The following is a 26150-nucleotide window of genomic DNA, read 5'->3' on the forward strand; positions in this document are numbered from 1 at the left end:
GTTTCTGTGACTGGACAGAAACTGGACTGTTTGTGCAGGAAACTATTTGAATATGAAAAACCAGATTTCTTTCAGATCATCTGACATATCATATCTTGTCTGGACATTAACGGCGCCGCTCGTGGTCCTGACATGAGGAAACTACTTTCACATGAAAATCAAGATGCCGTTAATTATTGCCGATCTTTGATGTGCGCTGCAGAGAAACTGCAGTTTCTCTGGGCTTTGATGTTAAATGAGCTCTAAGGATCAGAAAAACTCAGGATGAGCAAAACAAATGTCATAATAACTATAGAAACTACAACACAACAGGTTTACAGTAATAAACTAATATTAACTTTAAAAATACATTTCAGATTACCCAGCTCTCCTTGGAGTCCTTAGAGGGGGTACTGGAGAGTGCCCCTCCTGGGGACTCCCTTGTTCTGCTGCTGCTTCACGTGGGCAATGACAGCGAGACCTGGAGGGGCGTGGTTGGGAGGAACGGCCCCCCGATCTGAACTCGAATGGTGTTCTGTTGTTGGACTTCTGTGCTCGTCATGGATTGTCCATAACAAACACCATGTTCAGGCATAAGGGTGTCCATATGTGCACTTGGCACCCTAGGCCGCAGTTTGATGATCGACTTTGTCATCGTTTCATCGGATCTGCGGTCGATTGTCTTGGACACTCGGGTGAAGAGAGGTGCGGAGCTGTCCACTGACCACTACCTGGTGGTGAGTTGGCTCCGGTGGTGGGGGAGGAAGCCGGTCAGGCCTGGCAGGCCCAAACGTGTTGTGAGGTTCTGCTGGGAACGTCTGGCGGAATCCCCTGTGAGACGGAGCTTTAACTCCCATCTCCGGCAAAACTTCGAACACGTCCCGGGGGAGGTGGGGGACATGGAGTCTGAGTGGACCGTGTTCCGTGCCTCCATTGTCGAGGCGGCCGATCGGAGCTGTGGCCGCAAGGTTGTTGGCGCTTGTCATGGCGGCAACCCTCGAACCCGTTGGTGGACACCTTCGGTGAGGGATGCCATCAGGCTGAAGAAGGAGTGAGTCCTATCGGGCCTTTTTGGCCTGTGGGACCACGGAAGCAGCTGATGGGTACCGGCGGGCGAAGCGGCATGCGGCTCGGGTGGTTGCTGAGGCAAAAACTCGGGATCTTGTTCACGAATGGGGGAAGAAGGGAGCGGGAGATCTTCAGGCGGATTGGCGCAGCGTACCGGTCCATCGTGGTGAAGGGAGAGCTGAGTCAAAAAGCGAAGCTCTCGATTTACTGGTCGATCTACGTTCCCACCCTCATCTATGGTCATGAGCTTTGGGTCATGACCGAAAGAATGAGATCGCGGATACAAGCGGCCGAAATGGGTTTTCTCCGTAGGGTGGCTGGGCTCTCCCTTAGAGATAGGGTGAGAAGCTCAGTCATCCGGGAGGGACTCAGAGTAGAGCCGCTGCTCCTTCACATCGAGAGGAGCCAGTTGAGGCTCGGGCATCTGGCCAGGATGCCTCCTGGACGCCTCCCTGGTGAGGTGCTCCGGGCACGTCCCACCGGGAGGAGGCCCCGGAGAAGACCCAGGACACGCTGGAGGGACTATGTCTCTCAGCTGGCCTGGGAACGCCTCGGGATTCCCCCGGAAGAGCTGGAAGAAGTGGCCAGGGAGAGGGAAGTCTGGGCCTCCCTTCTGAAGCTGCTACCCCCGCGACCCGACCTCGGATAAGCGGAAGAAGATGGATGGGATATTAACATTTTCAGATTATTAAGCAGGTCTGTCAAGCAACAGGCTTCGCTGGTAGTTTTTACTGCATTCAGTCTCTAATCAGGAATGTATCCATTTTCTTCTTCTTGTGATTAAAGTTGTTGACAAACCATCTTGTCTCATCTTGTGATTTCATATTTTAGGGAGTTATTGATTTGAAAACAACTCTGCGTGTTTGTTTATATCAGAACAGATCAAAAAGCTGCTTTTGAGGATTTGATTCAAGGTTTCTCTATTCAGCTCACACACACACACACCGACACACACAAACACACACCGACACACCCCGACATGCACAGCAGCAGAAAGGATCAAGGTTAACACCTGGCAGGTTTCCATGAAGGTGGGGGTTGAAAGTTTAACACATGTACGCTCTGCATGACTGTTGCTCCTTCTGGGAATTGGTGTGTGTGTGTGAGAACACACACACACACCAGAGCCTTGTGAATGACCATTGAAGCTCCTCAGCCTGTCAGTCTTTGATTTTCCTGCATAATGCGGCAGCTGCAGCAGCTGCAGCAGCTGTTCTGGTCACTATGAAGTTTTGGCACCACTAAAAGTTTTCACCTTATAAAAATAATATTTTGTTCCCTCACAGTGAATCTGGACCTGCTGCGTCTTCAGTAGTGAAACATGATGCCGTTTTCTCCTGTCTTAGAGTTTGTAGCATGAAATGCTAATGCTAATGCTAATGCTAATGAGACTGTGGTGGGTTGTTGTTGTTGTGGTACAGGAAGGTGGCAGCACTGGGACTGGATCTCGCTCCAGAACCGGTCTGTTCCTCAGAACCTGCAGTAGAACCGGTCGGTTCTGAGTTCTGCCTCGGCTTACTGAGCTCTGAGTGATTCGGACCAGCAGGCTCGGCTCAACCAAACTCCGTCACCATGAACTGGACTCGGGTCGAGACTTTAACGCACTCATTTAAATTCATTAATTATGTGGATTTCAACGCGTTAACAATAAATTGTGAGAAAAGGTTCTGGCCGCAGCGTGTTTCTGGTCCGCCTGTAAATCTGATGTAGCATCAGCTACATCCGCTAACACGAAGCCGCTTCTCTCTGGAGTTTAATTTCTGCTTCCAAATCGATCTGATTGGACGATGGAGAAGATTTTTACCTCACCATTTCACAAAGTTCCTCTGGTTGTTACTTTACAGGACCGGTCTGGATGTACGAAAGTTTCTGCTCACTTTTACTGTTTCCATATCATCATTTCAGTTCTTAATAAGCTGCATAAAGTGCCATGTTTTTAATTTTATTGAAACTTCCGCAGTAGTTTTTCTTTAAGCAGAGGTTGACGCTCCGCTCACAGCATGCTAACATTAACATTTAAATGGATCCAACAAAAACGTGGAGAGTTTTTTTGACCTCATTTTTCCAGCTGCCTGGTGAAGCAGCGGCTCAGTTTCCGCTTCATCGTGGTCACGTGTTTCCTCCTGGACCCGCCCCTCCCTGTTTGCCGGTCTTACAGGTCACAGGAACTGTTTGGGTTGCATCACGTCGTTTCCTGAGTTGCATCATTTATTTATCTGGCTGAGTAAACAAGAAGCTGAGCTGTGAATATTTAAGCGGAGCTGTTTGTGTGGCGAAGCTGCTAATGATGCTCCATCGGCTCTGATCCGCGGATCCTGGTGGTGAAACAGTCGGACTTCGTCCCAGAGACCCAGAGAGGAAAGGTTCCCACCAGAACAGGACATCCGACATGACGTCACCGCTAGCTGTTAGCCTCCTGTCGCAGTGGATCCTCATATGCATTCAAACCGAACCAGAGTTCACTTCAACCGAACCTGGAACGAGGTTAGCTTAGCGTTCACACCAAACAACCAAACCGGACTTTCTGGACCAATGGACTGGAGCTGGGTTAAAGCGGACAGAACAGGCCTGGTGTGAAAACTCTTAAAGTGTGTAATTCAGACGGATTCACCAGAACTGGACCAGAACAGGCCGGAAAAGTGTTTCCTGGTTCGATGAATCTGGATTTGAGCCGCAGCGTTGAGACGGTCGGCTCTGAAAACGACGTCCAACCAGGTGAGATGAACCTGTAAGGCCGAGTCTAAACTCACAGGCTCAGATTTCAACATTCATAGGTTTGATAAATTCATTATTATCGGACAGGTTAATAGCAGTAATGACCTGACTGGAGCATTTCAGGAGGTCAGAATGTTCTGTAGCCATCTCTGTCGTCTCGGTTCTCGGCTCTCGGTTCTCAGTTCTCAGTTCTCCTCTCTGTGGTGTCTGTGATCTTCCATCATGGCGGCCTGCAGCCTGATTGGAGGGATTGCTGTTCAACAAGCGGCCGCTGGCGCTTTATGGTTCGGCCCGGCTGTAAATCCAGAGGCGCTGTCCGGCCTGGCGGCCCGCCTCGCTCTCTGACACCCAGTTTAATGGTCCAGGGCGCATCGACGCCATCCATCTCACTCCCTCTTTCTGCACTCTTTCTCCATCCTTCCTAAATCTCCGTCATTCATAAGTCATAATGGACTTTATGTCTTCAAGGCACAGCAGTGAAATAAGCAGCTGACCTCATCTGGAAGTTCACAGATTTCTCCATCAGGTGGTTTTATTTTCTCTGCTCCTGGATGTTTTATCCCCTGTTTGCTGCTCTGCACCACAAACAGCCTCTAATCTTCACAATTCTCCTCCTGATGAAGGAAAACTTGATTATTTGTGACTGCCAGCCTCAGCTCTGCTCCTGTTTTTTCCACGCTGGTGTTTTTGTCAGATTCTTTCCAGCCGCCTCTCATATCTGCTCTGCTCTCTGCCAGCGTTTGGCGCCTCCGTCTTTCTCCGTTTCTCTCTGTCTTCGTTTGAACCGGCGACATTCCAGTCCAGGCGGAGGCGACAAAGGCCTTGTGTTCACTAAAGGGCAGCGCGACAAGCCAGAGCGTTGTTCCAGTTTCGCTCCAGCAGCTGGAAGGCAGCCTGAGTCCCGCTGAAACGAGTTTTCTTCCTCTACAGAAGATCCTTCCAGCCCACAGCATCAGCAACCAGAGCAGACGATCTGAGTTATGACCACATTTAATTTCCCTTCTGGATATTTATTTTTAATCAAACTGATTTCAGCTTGAAGATAATTTCCTGAACACTTTTTGTGTTTTCAGAACCCTGCTGTATGTTTTTCCTGGTGAACGTTTATATGTCTGCTGACCTCCCTGTGACCCCGCCGCGCATCAGTCCGAGGGCCACCTGACGCCCGCTGAATAATTGATGCCCAGTCGGGAGAGGCAGGCGATGCTGCGGGACGACAGGAGGAGAAAGCAGCAGCGTTGGCAGCTCAGCTGTTGTAAAGCAGTTTGATATTTTCTGTCGGGATGACGTCTGAGAGGAAAGAGACGATGGCAGGAACCAGTTAAACATTCACTAAATATGAATAAAACATTATGCTTTATTCCTCCGTTTGTCCTGTTCTTACTCATCTTCATCTTTGCTGTGAATTATTATGATTATAGATGATTCTGATTGGCTGTAAGAGTTTCCTCTGGGGACTTTCTAATGATGTCAGACACAAAAATGAAAGAAATGAAAGAGAAGTTCCCCTTTACATGTTGGGACAAACGGGATTAGTGAGAACCGTCTCCAGACCCGGTCAGCTGCTCTTTCCCACCTCCAGTAATAAAATCTGTATTTTCTCTGAAATTTATGGTTTTTAACTTTATTCTTCATTTCTGTTCCTGGTTTTATCAAAGTGCGTCACAGTTATGAATAATCATAACTGAGCTGTCGGTAATATTTGCTGAATCAGTTAAAGTGTGAAACATTTTAATTTTAATTACCAGCGAGAGCCGGACCATGAAGACGTTGGGAGGGTCCAGAAAGCATCAGAACCGTTCTCTCTGGTTCTGAAACCGGAGCTGGGACTGATCCACAAACTGCAAAAACTTTTCAAATTAAACTTTTCTCTGCAGGCCTTCCCAAACTAACGCGGCGTGTTTTAAAGGATTGTGGTGATTCTTGGCGTTTCTGGTGTTCTCCTCCTGAATCTCTGCCGCTTCCTGTTTCTCCTCATCAGCAGCCGTCAGAAGTTTCCTCTCCACTTCTCGTCCTTCGTCGTCCTTCCTCAGACTCTTCTGTTCTCCTCTCCCTGATCTGCTCACGTCTGCTTTACCCTTCATCGTTTTCCACATGATGATCTCTCCCTCATCATCCCGCCTACTCTTCTTCTCTCTCCTCATTTTATTTGCTGTTAGCTTTCTTCTGGAAGTTCCTGCTTTAAACGTGGCCTTGACAGTCTGCTCACTTTCAGCCTCATCTGCTTTTTAAGCTTCATTTGTCTTTCCGTATGCTTCCTCATGTCTCTCCTTTTCCTTCGTGCAGCTTTGACTTTCTTGTCACTTTTTGTAATCTCTTTCATTCTCTCCACCTTCTCCTCTGTCGCCCTCCCAGTCTCCGTTCTCTTTCAATTCTTTTTGTTCTCTCTGACTCGCTTTCTCCAACCTCTCCTTATCCTCCGCCGCTTTTCATTTCCACCATCCTATGAGACTCAACCAAGAGAAAATTCAGAGCGTTCAGATCCAGCACATGAATATTAACGAGTATTTCCACCTAACGACCTCCGCATGTGGGACACGGCTAAATCAAAGCCTGATGAACTTCCTTCAACAAACACAATAAAGTATTTGCTGACTAAGAGAGAGAGAGAAGGAGCTGAGGCCCAAACTCTCCCTCTGGACCAGAAGAACCAGAAACTCAGGATGTTTTCCTCCTGATGGAAAACATCCTGAGTTTTCCATCGACCCGGTTCTACTGGAACCAGAACTCCATCATCTGCTCCACCTCCAGCTTCTGTGGTTCTCTGAGTCAAACCAACCTGTTCCCCTCCTGGCCTGTGGGGGCGCTGCACCAAGAACCACTGAAGGAAACGACACAAAAACCTCTGAAGACCCTGAGAGCAACTTCCTTCTTCACCAGATGGAAACAAGATGGCGGCGTCAGATTTTAGCGGTTGGAGGATTTCTCTTTAGTCTTTGGCTGAAGACCAGGAGCCATTTCTGCTGCTAGCGCTAGGCTAGCATGTTAGCTTTGGTTGTATTTACCCAGAATGCCCTGCGCTGTAGCCCTTCCTGCTTTTGGAGCGGTCTCTGGTCCGCTTAGCGTTCACATTCAAACCAAACCAGAGTTCACTTCAACCGAACCCAGATGAAGGGTTGGCGGACCAGAGGTCAGAGGTCAGAGGTCGATTAGCTTTCACCCCTCACCAACCGAACCGGAGTTTATAGGCAAATGGGCTGGAGTGGGATTAAATCAACTTGGAGTGGGATTAAATCAACCTGGAGTGGGATTAAATCAACCTGGAGTGGGATTAAATCAACCTGGAGTGGGATTAAAGTGGACTGGACTGGTCTGGTCTGACTGCAGCCTCTGATGTGTAAAAATAAAATTGTCTCAGAAAACTCATGAAACAGAAAGTGAGATTGTTCTGTTGGCGTCTAATTCAGTCAAATGAACCTAAAGCCCTGAACCAAAGTGGCTCAGACTTGGTGGTGTGGTGGGTTTCTATCGCTGTTGGGCATATTCATTACATATTAGTGTTTATGAATAAGTTATAATACATTAGGAGAGTGGAGGAAAACCAGACTTCATGCAGGTTAAACTACAACTGGATTCTTTTCCAACCATCCTGAACTGGCTTGTTTCCAGAAGATGGTGGATTCCATGAAGCTCCAGAACGCTGCTGCTGGAGTTCTGACTAAAACCAGGAAGATGGAGACACCACCCGGTTCTACAGTCCTTCACTGAGAGACTTTAAACTACTGCTGGTAGTTTATAAATCACTGAATGGATTAAAGATTTGCTGCTGCTGGATCAAGCTTCAGACCTCTCAGGCCTTCTGGTTCTGGATTTGCTCTACATCAGAACCAGAACCAAACACGGAGCAGCAGCTTCTATGCTCCACAGATCTGGGATTCATCCTGCAGCTCTTCTCTGAGTTCCCGTCGACTGCTGGCGCCGGTCGGGTTGACGGAGTCGGACCTGCTCAGCTGATTTCATCTCAGTATTCTGGTTCCGTCTGTAGTTCAGCTCAGAGATCGATGTCCTTCCAGGAGGGAGACGGAGCTTCGGCTGATCCATTCCTCCACATTTTCAGTGAGACTCCCAGGAATCCCAGCATCCAGGCGAGGTTGCAGTAAATCTGCCTCTCCTCACTGACGGAGGACAGTCTGCTGTACAAGGAGCAGAGAGTATCGGCCCGCCTCGACCCGTCTCCCCTGCTGCTCGTCTTTCAGCCCGACACATCTGCCTGCATCTCCTGTTCCGGTGGGGGGTCTCAGAAGTGGAGAGCAGCGTGACGCCATCTTTGTCTTCGACTCCCACAGGTTAAAAGATTCGAAGTGAAACAGATAGCAAGGCAGCACAGCTGAGAGAGCAGAGTCTGAGAAATCCGTCCGTCCGTCCGTCCGTCCGTCCGTCCGTCCGTCCGTCCATCCGTCCATCCATCCATCCATCCATCCATCCATCCATCCATCCATCCAAGTCTGTTCCCCTCCTCGCCTGTGGGGGCGCTATACAAGGAGCAGAGAGTATCGGGCGTCTCGAAGGCCCGATACTTAAAACAACACAAAAACCTCTGAAGACGCTGAGAGCAACTTCCTTCTTCACCAGATGGAAACAAGATGGAGGCGTCAGATTTTAGTGTTGGAGAATTTCTCTTTAGTCTTTGGCTAAAGACCAGGAGCCATTTCTGCTGCTAGCGCCAGGCTAGCATGTTAGCTTTGGTTGCATATACCTATAGTCACAGCATAGGTCATTCCCAGACCGAGGTTTGGAGGACCAGAGGTCAGAGGTCGATTAGCATCCACACCAACCGAACCGGAGTTGGGTTAAAGCGGACCGAGCAGAGCTGGGATGAGAAAGGAAAACATGCAGAGGGAATCTGGAGAGAAGGACTTGAAATCCAACAACTTGTTCAGAGTTAAGTAGATAAATTACAGAATTAGCAGAACAGGGACAGAAATAAGTGGAGTGAAGTTTAAAAGAAGAGTTTGAGAGAAAACATGAGCAACTTTGTATTTTCTGAGTTTGCTGCCTGCTACTGTCAGGCCCGCAGCTTTAATTTGTTTTTCTGCAGAGCTCTCCTCAGAGAGGCCGGAGTCTGGAGGATTACAACCTTACAAGCATATTAATTGGTTTCCGTGTTGTTAATGATGAGGCAGAGGGAAAAGCTCAGCGAGCTCTAATGTAGCGTCACTTTTACAGTAATGACAGAAACAAGCCCAGCGGATGTTAATGGATTTGGTTCTGATGAGGACTAATAGAAAGTGGCTCGGTGCAGGAGATGAGCACGTCGGGGGTTATGTGCACATTTTTCACTCCACCAGATGCGAGTCTGGCTGATGAGCCTCACATCAAGGGAACGAAGTTCATGGGAGAGTTGAAAGCAAAGCGCACATCCGGTCACGAGCCTCAGCCTCTGGTGCTGATGCGCAGGTGCGCCGCGGCGGTCCGGCCGGGTTGGACTCAGCTGAACCTCCGGGTGGAGGATCCGGTCCAGCAGGTTCATCCTCCGTTTCTGCGCTCAACAATCTCCTCCATCAATCACGGAAGTAAATTTCCTCCCATCCTTCCTTCTCCATTCAGGTCTCATCTCGGCGCACCTGAAACGCGCTGACGCCGCGCTTACATTTCAGCCCGCAACATCTCACTCAATAATTTACGACTTCAGCCTCAATCTTAACAAGGCCAGGCCAAAAGGGAGCTTAACCCCGCTGGCTGGAAGAGGCCCCGTCAGCAGTTCAGATGTATTAACAATCACGGCGGATGTCAGCGCGGCGCAGGAGCCACATTTTACTTCTTTATCCTCTTCCTCCATCGACGCCATTGTTCCATCTGCAGATAAATCTACATTTATAATGCAAAACAGGAACCTGGATCTGAACACACAACCTGTGAATTAAACTGACTGAATGAACCAGGTGAGACTTTTTAAAAAGCCAATTAGCATAAATTAGGACAAATTACCCTGAAATAACATCTAAAAAGCTCATTATAAATGAGAGAGCATCATTTACCTGAAAGCTCAGATCGTCAAACATTAACAGCTATAATTTGGGTTATTTATCCAGTCATAAGAAAAAAATGGGTCTCATTTTTCAGTTTCCATAATATTCATTCCTTTATAAATAAAACAACAAAAATATTTAATTAGTAAGCTAAAATTGAGTTGATCATGCATATTTATTTCTAATTTAAATATGCAAAGTTAAATGCTTAGCTCCAAACTAAATGCAAATGGCAAATCGTTCTGCAACCACATGAATGATGCAAACTCCAAAAAACACAAACGGAAAACAACAAATCCAACAGAAAAACGATTTAAAGGAGAAAAATACTGAAACCGCAGGAAAGAGAAGCAGAGAAAATGGCCTCCAGGCCACCAGGGGGAGTCGACCAACAGGTCTTACCGGATCAGACCCTCAGTAGAGACGGGATGACCAGAAGAAAGAAAAGGAGTATTACACTTTCACAATATTATAGAACTGGAGCATATGTAGATATTATACCGACTCCAGGCTCCCCCTAGTGGTCTGGAGGACTTGGTGTTTGTGACATTTTCCCCTTTGCTCCTACTTCCTGGTTGCATCATTTTTGTTGCATTAGTTTTTAGCGTTTGTGTGTTTTGGAGTTTACATCATTGATGCGCTTGCAGCTCGTTTGCACCTGTAAACGGTGAAGTTCAGGTTTGAAGTCTCTATTTTCTCTCCGTACGTTTTCTCCTGACGGTGTGCGATGATCTTCGTACATCAAGAAATTCCTCCCAAAAAGCTTCTGCTTTACAGAAACCTCTGGTCGGCTGAAAGTGGGACAAAGACGACCAGAGAGGGAGGCGAAGCGTCTGAAAGTTCACTGAGCAGAGTCACCACGTCTCCATGGCAACCGTTAGACTCCAAACGGCAGCTGGAGGAAAGTCAGAGCAGATCGGAGAGGAGAAAGAACCTCCAGAACCGGAACAATGTGAGCAGTTTCTCCAGACAGGAAACTTTCAGAAGTATTTAACGATTTTCTTCATATAGCTTCATCACTTATTCACTTTTCATTCCCATCTTTCCCCCAGAGCTTCAACTGTTTCCATCTTCTGCCAGGACGAATGTGGACAGAACATCCGATGGACAGACTGATCCGGTTCGGTCAGTAGGATCATTTAAAGGAGATCTGAGATCCTCAAGCAGATTAATGTCTGAACATGTTTGTATAATAATTCATACTTCAAGACATCACCTGCAGGTCAAGCAGAACAGAAACTGGGCTGGAATTAAAATCCGTTTCCGCTCCGACCTTAACGCCACGAATCTCCTGAAACGGACATGAAAAGAGAAAGAGGGCTAAGATACAGCAGGTGACCCGATCGCAGCCGGCAGCCCGTCCTGACGCCCTGCAGCCTCCGCCTGCACCAAATATCCTCCCTGCTCCATCTTGGCTCATTTTAACGAGGTTAAAAAAGTTAATAACACCAAATGTTCCGTCGCCGCGGCAATAAAACCAGTTTATATACTGCAGAGAAAATGAGGCCGGTAATCACTGCCTCCCGAAACCTCAGCAGCTGCAAGCCGAGCCGCGTGTGTGTGAAAGACATGCAGGTGCAACACACCCACACACACACGCACACCCACACACACACGCACACCCACACACACACGCACACACACACACACACGCACAGAGAACAGGTGACTTTCAGAAAAGACCTCCAAGGTCGTTTCTAAATCCAGACCAGCCGATAAAATAAGAATCCTGAACTTCTGATTTTGTACAATCAGAACAAAATGATTGTTCTGATCATAAACATCTGGAAAACATCTGGAAGTGACAAAAATGACAACAAAACTTCAAATATCACTTCCTGCTTGTTAACAGTTAAAAATATAGGAATGAAGCTTTTAATGTGCACAGCTTAATATAATCTTTCCTAATCGGAAAAAAGGAAATCATTTGGAGACAAACTTTAACGATGACAAACCAAATGTTTTCAAATTATATTCAACTCTTTGATTTTCATTATCTGCAGTAATCAGAGTAAACTTTTCCTTCTTTAGGTCAGTTACCGTGAAAATATTTGTTTCCGTTTGCTAAGTGGCAGAATAACGACACATAAATCATTTTATTACTTTCCTTAACTTTGTAAATTTCTCTTATCGTAGCGTAAAAAGGGCTTTTTTCTTTAACTGCCATCTAATTTTCATATTTCCAACTTGCATAATCTCATAGTCAACAGAAACGCAGATATTTGGTCGAAAATGAGGATTCTTTTCAGCTGTATTGAAATCTTTTTATTGGTGTATTTCAGCAATTACAAAATTCAGGTTTTTTAAAGAAATGATCTGCATTTATATTAGAAATATTTACCAAAACTTTGTCAATATTCCACTAATGTTGATAAAACACAAATTTGCAATTGTGACATTTCCATTAAGAAAGAAACCATTAAAAACATAATGCATAAGTTTGTTCACGATAAGTCATTTAAAAACCACACAGCGCTTCGTCCTCCAACCACTTCCTGTCCTCTTCTTCTTTGTGGTTTTCGCCAGCAGTAACATCCGGTTGCTGATCCTGTGAGTCCTGATGTGAAAAGAGTGTTTTCATTGTAGTTTTGTGAAATAAACCGATTTGGATACGGGCAGAAAAACCCTTTAAGTCATGAAGTCACCTCACATCCAAAAACTTTAATAATTTCCTGTTTCTCTGCAGATTGAAATCATTTTCTCATCTTTCTCTACAGTTTCGTTGAAACTTTAACGTTCTGGAATCTGTCTCGTCTTTTCTTCAGGCCGGCTGGCGTCTGATGCAAACATTATAGTTTATGATTCATGATGCGATGGAACAAATGTGATTTACTGATGTCTGCAGAGAGAGCAGAGCTTCACGTCTCCTCATGTATGTTTCAGCTTCCATCTCCGCCGCAGCTCTGACAGCAGAGGAGCGTCTCTCCACGCCGCTCAGCCAGACGGGAGGAAGGTGAAGCCGGAAATGAAAGATGGCTCTCCGGGGATGAAGAGGAGCAGAGAAAAGAGCGATGAAGAGTTGGCAGAGAAACACGGAGTGTCAGCTGTGAGTTTAGCCGCGTTTGTCTGACTGACAGTGAAAAGTGAAACGTCGAGTCTCCAGCAGACAGGAAGCTGATCTCTGCTCAGACATTTCAGGTCTTCATCTGTGAACACAGAAAACAACAAGTGTGTGTGTGGGGGTGTGTGGGTGTGTGTGTGTGTGTGGGTGTGCGTGTGTGTGGGTGTGTGTGTGTGTGTGTGTGTTGGTGGGTGTGTGTGTGCGGCTGCACTGCAAGATAAAGGCTGCAAACCTTCAGTGAAACATGTTTAAAGGAGCAGAATAAAAAGGTGTGACTAAATCCTGACTATTATTCAGGATTCAGACGAGTTTTACCGTCTGTCTGTCGTTTTGCTGCTTCTCTTTCCTCCAGGAGGCTTCAGAAAATCAGAAACAGCCGCACCGTTTCAGCTGCTCCGTCTGCCGATCCAAAGGAACCAAACAGCCATGTTCCTTTCAGACCGTCGACGTGTTTTAACTCCAGAGAAACGTTTCATTTTCTCATCAGCTTCTCCTCTGATCCAAGTTTAAAAGTTCCTGAAAACTTTTCGCCCCAGAGACGAACGAAGACTGAAACTCCGGATCTGGAAAACAGCTTCCAAAGTTTTCCAAGACTGCAGCTCGACCGCGCCTGAGGCGAACGGGAGAGGAGAGCCAACCAAATGAAGTCCTCTGGAATGAATTTACATTTTTCAGAGTCAAAGACGACGGCTCGGCCCTGAATGAGAGACTTCCTCCTGATCATTACGACACTTTCAGACGAGCCAAAGATGGAAATTCAGAGCAAATCCACAGAAAACCTGAGGAGGACAGACGAACGGACGGACAGATCCCTGCAGGCCGATAGGAGAGTCCACATCTGAAAACAGAGAGGAGGAAGGAGAGTCTTTATTCCCTTCAACCTTCATATTGAAAATCTTACAAACTTTTAGTTTTTCACTCCTTTGATTCTAAATGTCTGAAATGTTTTACAGTTTATAAAATAATTAGTTTCCAGCTTTAGGAACATCTAACAGAGATACTTTATTTGTCCTGAAGGGAAACTAAATGTCGTCATAACTCATCTTTAAAGAGTCTCTGAATAGTGATGCTGTGGGCTGGAAGCAGCTCCAATAGCAGTCAGTCACACAGTGACTCTGGAAAAGCCTCTGACTGAAGACTGCTGCTGTGACTCCATGCTAACAGCTCAGCATCAGGCAGCAGAGACGATGCTCTGCAGCAGGGGTGTGAAACTCCAGTCCTCCAGTCGCTGTCCTGCAGGTTTTAGATGAGCCACAGGAATGAAACGCTGGAATGAAACGGCTTCATCACCTCCTCCTGGTGTGGATCAGTTCTCCAGAACCTTAATGACCTCATTATTCTGTTCAGGTGGTGCAGCAGAGGCACGTCTAAACGTTGCACTGGAGGACTGGAGTTTGAGACTCCTGCTCTACAGTAACATGACTGGATGACATCATCAGCTGCTAATCCACCTCCTTTGCTTTTGCTCCTCTTTAAATCTCAGGTTAGAAAGTGGATCAGAGGGATGTTGGAGTTGGGGATAAATACCATCATTAATGTAAATCTCTGGGGCTTTATTGGGTTTGAAGTTCATCCAGTTTGTTTGCCAAATATTTCCTGTTTCTAACAGGAAGCGATGATTCAACTTCCTGTTTCTCCTTTTCAACTCCTCTGGGACTTGGGGTCAAAGTTCATGTGTTATTTCAGCTTCTGCGATGCTAATCAGCCGCCAGTTTTAAAAAACAACCAGAAAAAAATCTTTGCTGTTTTGATGCATCATAATAATTATGATGGACAGATTATTCATATTTAGACTTTACCCATCATGCTTCACTGCATTTCCTAGGCAACCAGACAGCAGACCTATCAGGTTGTGATCTGAACTGAGTAACATTTTGAACAGGTTTCAGAAAACAGACGTTTTCCTCCATCTTGTCTTCATTATGTTGCAGCGTTAATAGCTGGACTCGCAGCGCCGCCGTCGTTCCTCTCTGGTTGTAAAGAGCGGTGGGCCGCCGCCGCCGCCGCTCTGGCCTGTCAGCTGTGATTTACTGCGCCATTAAAACGCAGCCCTGACAACAAATGCACGGAAAATAAAAATCTGCAGGTGTTTGCACTGGTTTGCTTCACCGGGTGAAAAATCAGCCGCAGTTTACCGCCGTCATTTCTCTCCTCTGTTCGCCCAAACGTCTCTCATGGCGGCGCTGGGCTCCGCAGAAACCAGCAGCGTTCCTCTCAGAGACACAGAGCGTCTCTAGATCAACGCAGTCTGTTAAAGTGGGACATGAAGGGGTCAGGGGTCAACTCAGCAGGCGATCCGGGAAAGATGAGGAGAAAAAAACTCAGAAACTTTTCTTTGTATTTATTTGTTTCTGTCCAGACCTCAGAACAGATCAGACTTTGATTTTCTCCTGCTGGGTAAAACGCAGCAGCTCATCATGAACATCTCAAAACAGAAACAGGATTAACGTTTCCTTACAGGAAGAACTGGTTTCCCACCAGTTCCATGCTGGTCCGATGGTAGGTTCAGGTGGGCTGGGATTTTCAGGTTTTGGGTTTGGATCACATCGCATTGTGTAATTATTTGTTTTTATTCTTCACTGAAGGTAACTTTGGATCCTTTTAGTGATAAAATCTTTAAATAAATTCAGACGGAGCGGGAATCGAACCAGCGACCCTCCGATTACAGGATGAACTCCATCCCTGCTTCTGGACTCACAACTCAAAGCAAACAGTTCCTTTGGTAACTTCCTCTTCATATCAAAATATGTAAATATAAAGTATAAATCAGAATCTTAGTTACATCTATAACTAGGATATATATATATATATATATTCTGTGTTTTCAGGATTTTTGCGTTTTTTTGCGCGGCTCCTGCAGAAGACGGTCGTGGTTCTCACATCCACCGCAGTCTAACTTCCTGCTTGATTTAACATAATTAAACTTTTGACATCCATTAACTTTGCAGCTTCATTCCAGATGCACAGAAACTTGCTGAACACATCTAATCTCACAACTTCCTCATAAATTTGAACTTTTAAGTCAGCACTACTCAGACAGACGTGAAATTAACTTTTTCCTCAGTATTTTTCCAACTTGGAATCATCTGTAGCAGGTCAGACGCCCAGCTGGCCGTCATGACGCTTCATATCAACAAAAACCTGAAATCTGCCTGGCAGCAGAGCATAAAGAAATATTAATAATGGAGAATAAAAGGAGGAGGAGATTTAATCCACTGAGGATCAAAATGAAACGATTCCAGATGAACATGTGATTTAAAATCAAGATCAGGCAGAAACTCGGGTCATAATAATAATGGTAATAATAATAATAGTAATAATAGTAATAATAATAATAGTAATAATAATAATAATAGTAATAATAGTAATGGTAATAATAATAATAGTAATAATAATAGTAATAATAGTAATGGTAATAATAATAATGGTAATAATAATAGTAACAGGTCACAGCAAAGATGTTGACAGGAAGCTGAGGAAAGACAATCTGTTCACTTTTCATCAACTTTTAGCTCTTTATGCAAATTAATTTCATTTTAAATGGAAGATATATAAAATAATTAACTAAATATTTACTAGATCTTTATCATTTTATTTCTAATATCAGACACCAAAGCCTAAAATTAGCATCGTTTCTATTCGATGTTTGAATCTTTTTTTCATTTTTGAAATTGATCAAGTTTGATTTAAAAAGATTCAAACGGAGGAACGTCCAGATGTTCAATCTATAAAACTGATCCAGATGTTAAATCTATAAAACTGGTCCAGATGTTTAAGCTCTAGACTCTGGAACTGATCCAGATGTTTAAACTCTAGACTCTGAAACTGATCCAGATGTTTAAACTCTAGACTCTGGAACTGATCCAGATGTTTAAACTCTAGACTCTGGAACTGATCCAGCTGAGAATCTGAGGAACAGAAATCATTGTTTTGATTGATTATCAGTTGTAATCAGTTATTAATACACCAACATAAAACATTGATCTTATCAAACCTGCAGTTTGTTCTGCATCTGAGTCTCACTGCGTTTGGTTTGGATTATTCAGGCTGGTCTGTGGTTCTGGTTCTGGTTCTGGTTCTGGTTCTGGTGGATCCTCATTATTCCTCCCCACCTTCACCTCCTGCTTCCTGCTGCTCCTCCTCAGCTCTCCCTCCAGTCCTCCTCTCCTCCTCCAGTCCTCTCCTCCTCCCTCGTTTCTCTCCCTCTTGTATCTTCTCTCCTTCCTTTGCGTTGCTGCTTTGGCTTTTTTAATTACAGAAACTCTAAACTTTGGAATTGAGTTTGTTTCTCCAGAAACAGCCTTAACATGGCGGCACTATCAGGCTCTAAGCTCCCGTACGGTAATTGGATCCGCGGGTGGCTCCAGGCTCCGTTTTGCGCTTAGTTAAAATTGTTTTGGCACTTTAAAAAGAAGCTTCTTCTAATTTCACCGTGACAAATATTCCCTGCCTCTCCGTCTGTCAGGTTCTCCTCTGCTGATAAAGTGCAGCTGCATCAAAGCTCTGCTGTTTCTGACGTATGAATCTTACCTCACTGCTTTTAAACAACTTTCACTGATCCAACCACGATTCCAGTTTCTTTTCTCTCCAGACTTTCAGGCTTTGTTTTAATCTGGACTCTAGTTTATCTCTGGACTTTCTGCCACTCGCCGTTCTTCATGCCTGTTTTTATAATAATCCAGGCTGAAGTGAAGGACTTCCAGGCGAACCCGTCGTTTTATTAGAAACTCATCAGTTTGGTGATAATGGAGGCTCCAGATTTATTCCTGTTCCTGCTTCACTTCCCGAATGATTCAGACTGAACGGCTCAGAAGAACCAGATTTAAGACTGAAACCATTTTCAGTCTGTCGGGTCGTCGTGTTTTCATGGAGAAACATTTTGTCTCCATGTTTTCTCTGGAACATTCCTGTGATCAGACAGAAAACTCCCTGAAACACGGAGCACCACTCACATCCTCTTTCAGGAAGACGCTTCCAGTGGGCTTGTCTCACAGCTGAACCAGTTTCTGATCTGATTTATCAGAAAACACATGTAGACAGAATCTGGAGCAGCTGAGGGTAGGAAACGTTTTCAGGAGGAGAGGAAGCAGAAGCAGGGAACACAGGAAGCTTTAAAACACCATGATAGTCCTCTTCATCCGTCTCCTCTTCCTCCTCTCAGCTCATTCACCTTCACTCACCATCTGGGAGGAACTGGGATGATTCCTGTTCCTGTGTGTGTGTGTGCGCGGGTGTGTGCGTGTGTGTGTGTGTGAATATCTACCACAGGAAATCTGTGGTCATTTATAAAAACAACTGTTTCTGTTTTCAGGTTTTAAAACAAAGAAAAACATCAAACATTTCCAAAATGAGGATAGATACATTTTCTTCTGATGTTTGTGGAAAATGATGTAAACCAAAAAAACCAACAACTTATTTACCAACATGATGGTGAGGAAAAAATAGTAAATATTAGTCATTCTCGTGTCATTCTGTTGTGAAATTGAATGCAGTTTTTATTCCAGATAAATATCTGCAGCTTTCTGCTTCCTGCCACCAGAGCTGGATCTCAGCAGGAGGCCGCCCAGGCTGTGGTGGTATAGTTAAAGTCCCGGGGCTCAGAGGAGGCAGAGGACGGAATGTGGAAACGGGCTTGATTGGTGCAGCGATGCTGCCACCTGCTGCTGACTTTAGAGATGACATGCTTTCTATATCTGGATTCAGGTTAACTTTGGACACAACATATTAGTGAAATAAATACATTTGAATGGATCCATGTTTTCCAAAGAGAAAAAGACCTGAACTTCCTGAAAATATTAAAACATATATGAACTGACTGGAGGGCAGCAGTACAGAGTCATGTTAGTACTAAAGAAACTATTTCACTGCTCAGATTGAATAAACTCTTCCTGGGGATAAAATATGTAAACATATAAATAAATCATTTCTGTGGGATTTATTCATGTTTTCTAATAAAAAAATATCTTAAACAATGAAACTGATCTTCGTATGATGAACTCCAGGTTTGCTCTTACAGGTAAAGTCCATGTCTGAACCTGATGCTTTCTGAATATTTCAGAGACGCTGGCCCTTTAAGAAACTCTCTGTCGCCTTGGTTACCGTGCCAATCGGGATGTAACACCAAATATCTTTAGGATGTGAACAGAGGTGGCTGGAGTCTGTGCTTTTTCCTCTCACTGCCCAGATCTTACCTTCAACTCTGACCTTTGACCTCTCCACCGGAGGAAGGTGAGCAGAGAACCGGCTCCGTTAGCTTCCGTTAGCCGCCATGCTAACCGTGTAGGTCTCCGCGTTGAAGCTGTTTTTCTGAACAGAGTTCACCTGAAGCTAAAACGGCTCATTAAAATGAATCGGTTCTTTTCTCAGGGCTGCTTTAAACCTCATGTTTCAGTTCATCGAGTCGCTGTCCGTGGTGCTGTCCGCGGCAGCCAGACATCATTCAGAAGATCGCGTCATTAAGATGAAATCAGCCTCAGCTCACACAGCTCGGTGCTTCTGAAAACACTGGAAGCGATTTTTAGCACAATATTTCATCAGTAAAAATTCGGCTCCGTTTATGAACGTTTTGGTTAAACATAAAGTATTTAATTTCCGTCTGGGCTCACTAAAGTAAATTTGAATTGAGTTGAACTGAACTAAGTCAATATTCAGATCAGTTCTATTCAGTTCAAAGGGAAATGAAATGTCGTAACTCATGATGTCATCCAGGGTTTTGTTTTTTTTCTGGACAGAGGGGAAACATTAACAACCAGGTTTGTGTTTTCAGAGATGAGCGAGGTCGATGGCGGCAGACAGCCGGTCTCCTGCACAGTCAAACCTCCGGTCTACCTGCAGATCGGAGAGTCCAAAGCAGAGCCGGTTCAGTCCGGGGTCTGTGTGGTCGACGTCCCCCTCCCCTTTGGAAAACCAGTCAGTGTAAGTCAGACACACAACAGAAACAATAAAAACATCTATTATCCTCCCATAACCTCACTCTGCTCTGCTTCGGACTGAGGAACCAGTCAAACTATTTTTGGTTCTTTACTTCCTCCAGAGAAACAAGCTGCTGATTGATGGATGTGAATGAACTGTTCATTTCTGAACAGCTAAACAGGAAACCAGAGGTTCCCTCAGCTGGTTACATGTTCACCTCTGCAAAGTTTTTACAGCATTAAGTTGAAAAAGAAAGAAAGGAACATTTGTCCAAAGTTTCTAAAATCAATCCGTTTGTTTTCACTGAGTTTTTGGCAGACGACACTTTGGCTGTCAGAGACAGAAACTGGTCCGTGTTTCTGCCACAAGCTGAAACTCGTCTTTCTGTTGGACTCGGCAGTTCTGGCCGTTTGGGGCTCTGATCTACTGTCCAGCATTTAGCTGTAATTACAAACTGTTTTCAGTGCAGAGCAGCTCCTCTTTACCTCAGAGCTTCAGAGGAGCCTGCTGTTTGAATCCCCAGCGGCGCTGAGGTTTGTTTTCCACCGTCTGTCTGCAGGTTGAGGAAATCACCTTTAAGAACTACTACACCGCCTACGTTACTGTGCGTTTGCTGAGGAGGCCTTCTGGACAGGATGGGCCGACCAAGTGGGTCACGGCTCTCAGAGACCTGCCGCTGATGGACAATCCGCACACAGAGAGAGGCTCCCAGGATTACTTCTCCATCCACAGGAAGCAGGTGGGTCAGATAAACGGGTCTGCTAACCAGCAGCTTCTGGCTCAGTCCAGATTTCGCTATGAACCAAAGTCTGATTAGAAACGAGACCAAAATGACTGAGAACAGGCGAGTGGCCCAGGCATCTTCTCTGGCTCCACTGGGTTTTAATTTCTGCTTCTAATAAATCTGATTGGATGCTGGAAAACACGACTGTTGTGTTCAAGTTAAGCTAAAAGGAGTTAGCCTATCAGTGAAACCATGCTAGCTTAAAATAGCACTTCAATGCTAAAGATGTAGCCGCTAACGCTAAGCCAAAGAGCTTCCTGAAACTCTGGAAAGATGAATGGAAAGAAAAACACTTTGATGGTTGAAGAACAGATTAAAATCATAAATATACTTGATGTTGATCTCATATTTCTAGTTATTCAGTCATGTGGCAGAACAGAGGCCTGTACATCCTCAGGTCATGTGACATTAGCATGAGGTGTGTCGTTCGCCGTGTCCGACCTGCACGACTCCAGGACCAGGGTTAAAATTATTTTACTCTTTTTTTTTTACACAAATAAAGACAGAAACTTCACATTAACTTGATATTATTCTATCATCTATAAATGCCTCAGTTGGAGTTTCTATGGAAACCAGTACACCTTAACTGTTGTTTATTTTTCATGTTATTTTTGGGGGAACAGTCGGATGATATTTAAGGCGTGAAATGAAAATGGCTGCTCTGTTCTTCATGACCGGTCAGTAGATTTAACAGTTCAAGGCTTCATAAAGATTATAAAACTTTTTTCTCATACACAGATTGTTGGTTATTACATTTTTTGTTAAAATATGTCATATTACATGTTTGGAAGAAAAGCTTGTTTATAACCAGGAGTTTGTTTCCAGCCGCGTTTCTGTTTAAAACATCAGATTTCTGAGTTATTGACTGTTAAATTAATAAGTTTATTTAATTCCCTCCATTATTTCATCTGAATACAATAAAACAGATGATTTTTTTATGTTGTTTATTTGATAATTGCCCAGTTATTTAACTCAAGTTAAGATTTTATCCTGAATATGTAGACCAGACAGACATAAACTACATTGTATGTAAATGAATTTAACCAAATTTATCTGATAAGTTTCTCATTTTAAAATACTGAGATGAGTGAACCATTAAACCAGAAACAAGCAGATGATCAGATTTTAAATCTATGACTTTGTTTTCTTCATCCTCACTCAGATCTTCATCTGTGAGATTTTTACTTCATCCAGAGTGTAAATGTAAGGAAACATCCGGTCAGTGAAGGTGTGTGTGAAGGTGTGTATATGTGTGTTGGTGTCTGGATCGGAGAAGGACAGCTTTCCTCCGTCCCAGTCCAGATCCACTCGGATCCTCCGGATCTTCTTCTGGGCTGATAGATCTGAGGAGGAGCCTGGAGAACAAACTGATAATCCATCTTCTGTTAACGTTAATCCCCATAAACCAGACTGAATGTTTCGCCTCCTGTGGACAGATTCTGCTAACACACCCAGAGTCCAAACCTCACTGTCTCCAACATCAACATCCCAGCTGTGGATCCCGGAGTTAAAACCCTGAGAGCCGAGAACGGACCACCAAACGTCCAACCGCTCCGGATTATCAGGCAGCTGCTGCCTCTGTCCTGTTGTCACAAAGGTCAGATCATCAGACAGCAGGAGCTTTGGATGAGCCGTGTTTGGGTCCAGAACCAGAGGAGTGTAGGTCACCATGTTCTTCATGTTGCTCCAGATGTTGAAGGCCAGGTTGCCCAGATGTTTGGCCTGGTCTATCAGAGCTCCTGAGGGCAGCTGTGGATCCTCCAGCAGGGGGCAGCGCTGGACTCTTTCCACTGCAGCCTTGTAGTTGTGCAGGAATGAGACGTCTGCAGCTCTCAGCTCCTCCTCTGTGGCTCCGACTGTGTCTGAAAGAGCTGCTATCTCTCTGCTCAGAGCCTCCATCTTCTCCTTCATCATCCCTCTCTTCTGCTCCTCTTCCTCCCTCAGTGCAGCCAGCCTGGCCTCCTCTTCCTCTGCTAGAAACTGATGAAGCTTCTTAAACTCCTCAACAATCTGCCTCTCTGTGTGTCGGGCCTGGACCTTCATGTGTTCTGCTGTCTGATCAAACTTTTCTTTAACTTCCTTCTTCAGCTCCAGTTTCTTCTTTAAAAGTTCCAGAAATGTTTTCAGATTCTCTCTGTGATCCTGAGCAGCTTCATCGATGGGTCTGAATCTGTGGCTGGAGTGTTTTTTTGAATCTCTGCAGATGGAGCAAATTGGTTCCAGGTGGTCCAGACAGAAGAGTTTGAGTTTCTCAGAGTGCAGACTGCAGAGACTTTCTGAAACATTTTGGTTTCTCTGCAGTAGGAATGATTCACAGAGTCTCTTCAGAACCAGGTTAGAAGCTGGTTCAGCTTTTGAGGATCTTTTTCTGCAAACTGGACACTCTCTTGCTGGTTTCTCTCTCCACCAGTTCTTCAGACATTCCTTACAGAAGCTGTGGCTACATGACAGAACAACCGGATCCATAAAGACGTCCTGACAGACCGGACAGCAGAGATCCTCCTCTGATCTGGAAGCCATTTTGTCTCTGAGTGAAGCTGAAACTCAGTCAGTCAGGCTCCCTCCCTCTCTGCGTGTTTTTATTTCCGTCCTGCAGCTGGATTTACTCAGATGAAGCAGTCAGTTTGTTCTGACGGTGAATCTGATCCTCTCTGTTTTACAAGCTGCTTCCTGTTTCCCCTCAGATGAGTCAGAGAAGGGGCGGAGCTAAAACCTGTTAGACTTCCTGTGAGAAGCTTTATTTAAACCTGTAGCTGAGGTTTTTCCTTCCTCTCCTAGTAAGTGTGTCTGAAGCTTCATTCAGACACCTGAGCTTAGTAACCATGGAGAAACTAAGATGAATGTTTCTGTCGTTAATGACGGAGAGTTGTCATCTGTTGTGAGAGCAGCATTATCAATCAATCAATCAATCAATCAATCAATCAAATTGTATTTGTATAGCACATTTCAGCAGCAAGGCATTTCAAAGTGCTTTACATCATATCAAACACAGAAACACAATGCAACATAGAATCAACAATCAAAACACGACATTAAGTCAAGTTCCATCAATAAATTTGTAATTGATTACGTTTCAAATACAATCCTAACCAGGTGGGTTTTTAGTGGAGTTTGCATCCATAGAAGGTTTTACCTGTTACACTCCTACTGTGTTATATGGACCAAAATACCTGTTGCTATTTTTATTCCCGCTCACAATCACACAGTTTAAAACGATGTAAACAGCATTTTATTCTGGTGAAGCTCAGTGTGACTCATTAGTGATTAATGTTAATCAGCTGGAATAACTAACTGATCTACCAGCTGATTGGTTGATGGACGGACAGATGGACGTTTTTAGACTTTAGGAACTGAAATCATTTGTTTTAGTGAGATTCTCTGATTTGTTGTCTCCACAGGTTTTTAGTTTTCTGTCGTGCTGCGTTCACTGTGCCCTGGACATTAACAAACATTAAACCTCCCCATATAAACTTCAATGTTTGAAATGCTAATTTGGAAATTTATCTTCTTCAGTACCGTAACTCCTAGCTAACTCCAGACTAACTCCCGGCTAACTCCAGACTAACTCCAGGCTAACTACAGACTAACTCCCGGCTAACTCCAGACTAACTCCCGGCTAACTCCAGACTAACTCCAGGCTAACTCCAGACTAACTCCCGGCTAACTCCAGACTAACTCCAGGCTAACTCCAGACTAACTCCCGGCTAACTCCAGACTAACTCCCGGCTAACTCCAGACTAACTCCCGGCTAACTCCAGACTAACTCCAGGCTAACTCCAGACTAACTCCCGGCTAACTCCAGACTAACTCCAGGCTAACTCCAGACTAACTCCCGGCTAACTCCCGGCTAACTCCTGGCTAACTCCAGGCTAACTCCCGGCTAACTCCAGGCTAACTCCTAGCTAACTCCAGACTAACTCCCGGCTAACTCCAGGCTAACTCCAGACTAACTCCAGTCTAACTCCCGGCTAACTCCAGGCTAACTCCCGGCTAACTCCAGGCTAACTCCTAGCTAACTCCAGACTAACTCCCGGCTAACTCCAGGCTAACTCCAGACTAACTCCAGTCTAACTCCCGGCTAACTCCAGGCTAACTCCTAGCTAACTCCAGGCTAACTCCAGACTAACTCCAGACTAACTCCAGACTAACTCCAGGCTAACTCCTAGCTAACTCCTGGCTAACTCCAGTCTAACTCCCGGCTAACTCCAGGCTAACTCCCAGCTAACTCCTGGCTAACTCCAGACTAACTCCTAGCTAACTCCAGACTAACTCCTGACTAACTCTGTGCTCCTCCAGATGCTGGTGGAGGCAGACCACGTGGTTTCGGTCAGGCTGATCCTGAGGCAGCCGTCGTCCGCCTGGCTGACCTTCAGCTTGGAGGAGATCAAAATATTCCCCCACACGGAGCCGGTCAGTCTTTACGTTTTCCTCTCTGTATGAGTTATATATATAAGTTAAGAACAAAAAACCAGATGTATTATTATTATTATTATTCCTCTTGTCTGGTTCAGGAGCCCCTGAAGGAGGTTTCTGATTGGCTGTCTGACCTGATTCTGGTTGACCAGCTTCCTGATGTGGAGGTACGCGCTCCGTCTCAAACGGTTTGAATTCATGAGGAGACTCCTGATGGAAAGCTCTGACGGGTTTTCATCTGGTCTGTGTTCTGCTGGACGTCCTGCAGGGCCTCCCGGACCCGCACACCGTTTCCTCCAGCATCCAGCAGATGTGGGCTCTGACCGAGGTCATGCAGACCAACCAGACCACAGCCTCCATCGGACGCTTCGATGTGAGTCCTTCGTCTCCGGTTCACTGTCAACTCCAAGTATCGATCCCTGGAAAACAAACGGAAAACAACTTTCCGTATTAAAATGTTTCACTTTGGTAAACAAACCAAACAGCCTCATGAAATCAAGGACCTTTTGAGAGGACTGTTATAAGAACATCAGAGTTACTGTAAAAACAGACCTGACTGTGTGGTTAGCATGAAAATAAGAGCTGATCAGAGGTTTTCTAAACACAGATCCCTGAGGGACACCTCCCTGAAGACGCCCGGCTCGTTTACAACCTGGCAGAAACAGGAACTCTGGAAATAAACGATCGGTTGTGTGTTTTGTGTTCCTGCAGGTGGACGGATGTTACGACATCAACCTGCTGTCGCTGACGTAACGCGGCTTTCAGAGCGACACACACTTCCTGTGTGGAGGCAGAAGACCAGAGAGCCGCCTGCTGGTTTATCACTTTGTGTCATCATATCTGATCACATCACAGCACGAGACACGTAATTCAGTTTCAACGTGAGAAAAGTGAACCAAACGTTTAGAAGAATAACTCCGGATCCGGATCCCGATCCTGATCCCGATCTGATCCACTTCTGGTTTTATTTTTACATTTCTTTCATTTTTTCTCTTAAATATAAATAATCTTTTCTTCTTCGTTTGTTTTTGTTTTGGTGTTGCTAATAATTCAGACTTAAAGACAAATAAAAATCATAAAACTGATCGAGTTAAATCCATTTTTCACAGGATTAACATTTATGTTCCTAAATGAGGAAAAGCCAAAATGATTCACTCATTTACATAATAATAGATTTTTGTTTCAGCATAAAATATCTAATGTTTCTCTTTTCGAGCAAATCCAGTCGACTCTTAGATATTTATGTTTT

The 26150-nt window shown here is 44.9% G+C and overlaps 2 protein-coding genes and 3 long non-coding RNA genes across 5 annotated transcripts; 3 read left to right on the top strand and 2 right to left on the bottom strand.

Moving 5' to 3' along the window:
* Window positions 1–1667: 1667 nt before the first annotated feature.
* On the top strand, window positions 1668–11340 carry LOC116711021 (uncharacterized). The gene is made up of 3 exons (XR_004337153.1): window positions 1668–3762; window positions 10509–10683; window positions 10784–11340. It is a non-coding gene; the product is annotated as an uncharacterized LOC116711021 (long non-coding RNA).
* On the top strand, window positions 3926–5126 carry LOC116711020 (uncharacterized). Its single transcript, XR_004337152.1, has 2 exons — window positions 3926–4739; window positions 4836–5126. It is a non-coding gene; the product is annotated as an uncharacterized LOC116711020 (long non-coding RNA).
* Window positions 11341–12475: 1135 nt separating the features above from the next.
* Window positions 12476–17201, bottom strand: LOC116711024 (uncharacterized). The gene is made up of 3 exons (XR_004337154.1): window positions 16787–17201; window positions 13108–13630; window positions 12476–12877 (listed from the first exon to the last, which is right to left on the bottom strand). It is a non-coding gene; the product is annotated as an uncharacterized LOC116711024 (long non-coding RNA).
* Window positions 17202–18864: 1663 nt separating this feature from the next.
* nicn1 (nicolin 1) lies at window positions 18865–25918 on the top strand. The gene is made up of 7 exons (XM_032550393.1): window positions 18865–19020; window positions 19559–19707; window positions 20264–20443; window positions 24785–24898; window positions 25000–25068; window positions 25170–25274; window positions 25613–25918. The coding sequence occupies exons 2-7, from the start codon at window positions 19561–19563 to the stop codon at window positions 25652–25654; spliced, it is 657 nt and encodes a 218-aa protein (XP_032406284.1). The 5' UTR covers window positions 18865–19020; window positions 19559–19560; the 3' UTR covers window positions 25655–25918.
* LOC116711022 (nuclear factor 7, brain-like) lies at window positions 20798–23204 on the bottom strand. The gene has a single exon (XM_032550392.1). It carries the CDS (start codon window positions 23006–23008, stop codon window positions 21647–21649), a length of 1362 nt encoding a protein of 453 aa, XP_032406283.1. The 5' UTR covers window positions 23009–23204; the 3' UTR covers window positions 20798–21646.
* Window positions 25919–26150: the final 232 nt, after the last annotated feature.

This window comes from Xiphophorus hellerii, chromosome 20 (assembly GCF_003331165.1).
Source record: "Xiphophorus hellerii strain 12219 chromosome 20, Xiphophorus_hellerii-4.1, whole genome shotgun sequence".
Taxonomy (NCBI): Eukaryota; Metazoa; Chordata; class Actinopteri; order Cyprinodontiformes; family Poeciliidae; genus Xiphophorus; species Xiphophorus hellerii.